A 2,500-nucleotide genomic window follows, 5' to 3' on the forward strand; every position below is an offset into this window, starting at 1 on the left:
GGTATGCACCTCACACTGGGGAGAGGGAGAGCCAGGTCCGGATGGGGGTCTCGCTGAAGAGAGGGGCTGAAGGAGGAGGAGGGGGTAAAAATAGCCAGGCGGGAGAGTAGGGAGGAGTGTGTGTGTGTGTGTGTTTATGACTGCAGTTGTCATTCTCTCCCAGGGCTAGCCACACACAGAGAAGAGAGTACGGGACAGGGGTACACACACACACACACACACACACACACACATACACACAGGCACACACAGCAGGGTTTTTGCAGGGTGAGCAGGGAGCCAGGGACGAGGGGAGGGGGAAGTGAAGGGGACAGAGAGCGAGAGGGAGAGAGAGGAAGGGAGAGGACGAGATAGGGTGGTAGTGGGACTTCAGGGGAAATTTGGAGTGGGTTGGACAGTAGAATGTATGGGTGAAGGGTTGTAGAATCTGGGGTTGTTGTGTAAAAGGGTCGTAGGGTTTTATGGTTGTAGGGGTGCAGTGTGGTCTTTGAGAAAGTATAGATTGGTTGCTGTTAAAGCCCTACTACTTAGCCTTGCTCTCAGTCTCTGTGTGAATGACACTTGTGGAGACTAAAGGACTGTGTTTTGGTTGTGAGTCTGATGTTCGACACCAAGGAGACTAGCTTCTGGACCCTCGGACTGGATATGAACTAGTCCTGGTGGGGGCGAGACTGGATCGTACCCTTTCATTTTAGGGGTGCTAGGGTGGGCCACCCCAAAAAAAGTTTATTTAGTTTTCAGGTTTTTAAAAATAAAAAATTGGACGGGTTTGACTGGTTACCATGGGTAACGCGGCGATGCGCAAGGGGCGTAGGTCGGATAAGGGTCTACAGAGGATCGGGAGTGACCCGGATCTGGACCGTCACCTGGACTCCTATGGTTCTGACCAAGGAAACGAGCCTGATCCACTGGTGAGAGAGAGAGAGAGAAGGAGGAGAGAGAGAAGGAGGAGAGAGAGAGAGGAGGAGAGAGAGAGAAGGAGGAGAGAGAGAGAGAGGAGGAGAGAGAGAGAGAGAGGAGGAGAGAGAGATGGAGGAGAGAGAGAGAGAGAAGAAGAAGGAGAGAGAGAGAGAGAGATGCTGTGTGTGTAATATCCAAGCATCTATAGAACTGAGTTGACAGCCTTGTTTGTTTTGCTCTGGATGTTTTTTGTTTGTAACGTAGACTCCAGGGGAGGCTGATGGAGGTAGAAATCAGAGGACGGGCTCATTGTAATGCATGGAATAGAATGATGAATGGTATCAGACACGGTATTTCTCACACGTGTGATACCATTTCTCATTCCATTCCATGCATTACAATGAGCCCGTCCTCTGATTTCTACCGCCATCAGCCTCCCCTGGTAGACTATACATATTTGTGTGTGATTCTGTTTGTAGCATGGATTGAGAAACCTGCTTCAAGGCTTGATTAAGCTACCGTATATCTTGTCATACTTACATCCTCGCTCCTGTGTGTGTGTGTGTGTGTGTGTGTGTGTGTGTGTGTGTGTGACTGGGCTGTCAGCTGCCTCCTCTCTCCAGTCTGTGTGTCTGCTGTTTAATTTTAGATCCCTCAGACAAACCGGAGATAAGAATGAGAAACACAATACCTGATAAGACACACACACACACACACACACACACACACACACACACACGCGCACACACACGCACACAAATGAGGCTTTAATCTGGCTCTTTTGGGTTATTCTCTGTAGCATGTGAGACCTTTATAAGTGCTTCATAACATTAGTTTAACATGCATTCTCTCTCTCTCTCTCTCTATCTCTCTCTCTCTCCCTCTCTCTCCCTCTAGTCTGACAGTAACACCAGTTTCCTTCGTGCGGCGAGGGCGGGGAACATTGACAAGGTTCTAGAGTTCCTGAAGGATGGAGTAGACATCAGCACCTGCAACCAGGTAGGGGTTTACTGTGTTCCTCTCTCTCTCTCTCTCTCTCTCTCTCTCTCTCTCTCTCTTTCTCTCTCTCTCTCTCTTTCTCTCCCCCCCTCCTTCTCTCTCTCTCTCTCCCTCCTTCTCTCTCTCTCTCTTTCTCTCTCTCTCTCTCTCCTCACCTCTCACTGCTGGTGGTGGTCTACCAGGGAAGGCTGGTGGAGGTAGAAATCGGAGGACGGGCTCATTGTAATGCATGGAATGGAATAAGGAATGGGTATCAAACACACGTGTGTGTTTCATGCAGACGAAAAGCTGGCTAAATCTGACGCATTTACCAAAAATGTGTATTTAATATACACTTCTCCGATACTTTTAATAAAGCAGATTACACAACGATCAGAACTAAGCATTATGATTGGCCGAGAGGCGTTCGAAGCCGTGCTTTATTCCTTGATAAAGTACAGCTGTGACACGTTTTACCTGTTTACCGTACACTGCAGTAATATCCCTGCACAAACACTCCAATTATGAAGATTTGTTTCCACTACATGCACAATCTATCACAAAATAAATACTTGTGCATTGCTTCCTTGTCACAATTCTTTGTTTCGTTCTGTAACCGTTG

General features: G+C 48.0%; 1 protein-coding gene across 1 annotated transcript in view; it reads left to right on the forward strand.

Moving 5' to 3' along the window:
- The window catches only part of LOC310821001 (ankyrin-2-like), a gene marked incomplete at its 5' end in the record, with an annotated part of 98,578 nt that overhangs the window by 16,888 nt on the left and 79,190 nt on the right, over positions 1 to 2,500 (forward strand). Inside the window, one exon of the mRNA XM_083692845.1 lies at positions 1,798 to 1,899. Within this exon, the coding sequence (XP_083548971.1) occupies positions 1,798 to 1,899 (102 nt within the window). The remainder of the gene's footprint in view (positions 1 to 1,797; positions 1,900 to 2,500) is intronic.

Source organism: Argentina silus (genome assembly GCF_951799395.1).
Source record: "Argentina silus genome assembly, chromosome: 21".
Classification (NCBI taxonomy): Eukaryota; Metazoa; Chordata; class Actinopteri; order Argentiniformes; family Argentinidae; genus Argentina; species Argentina silus.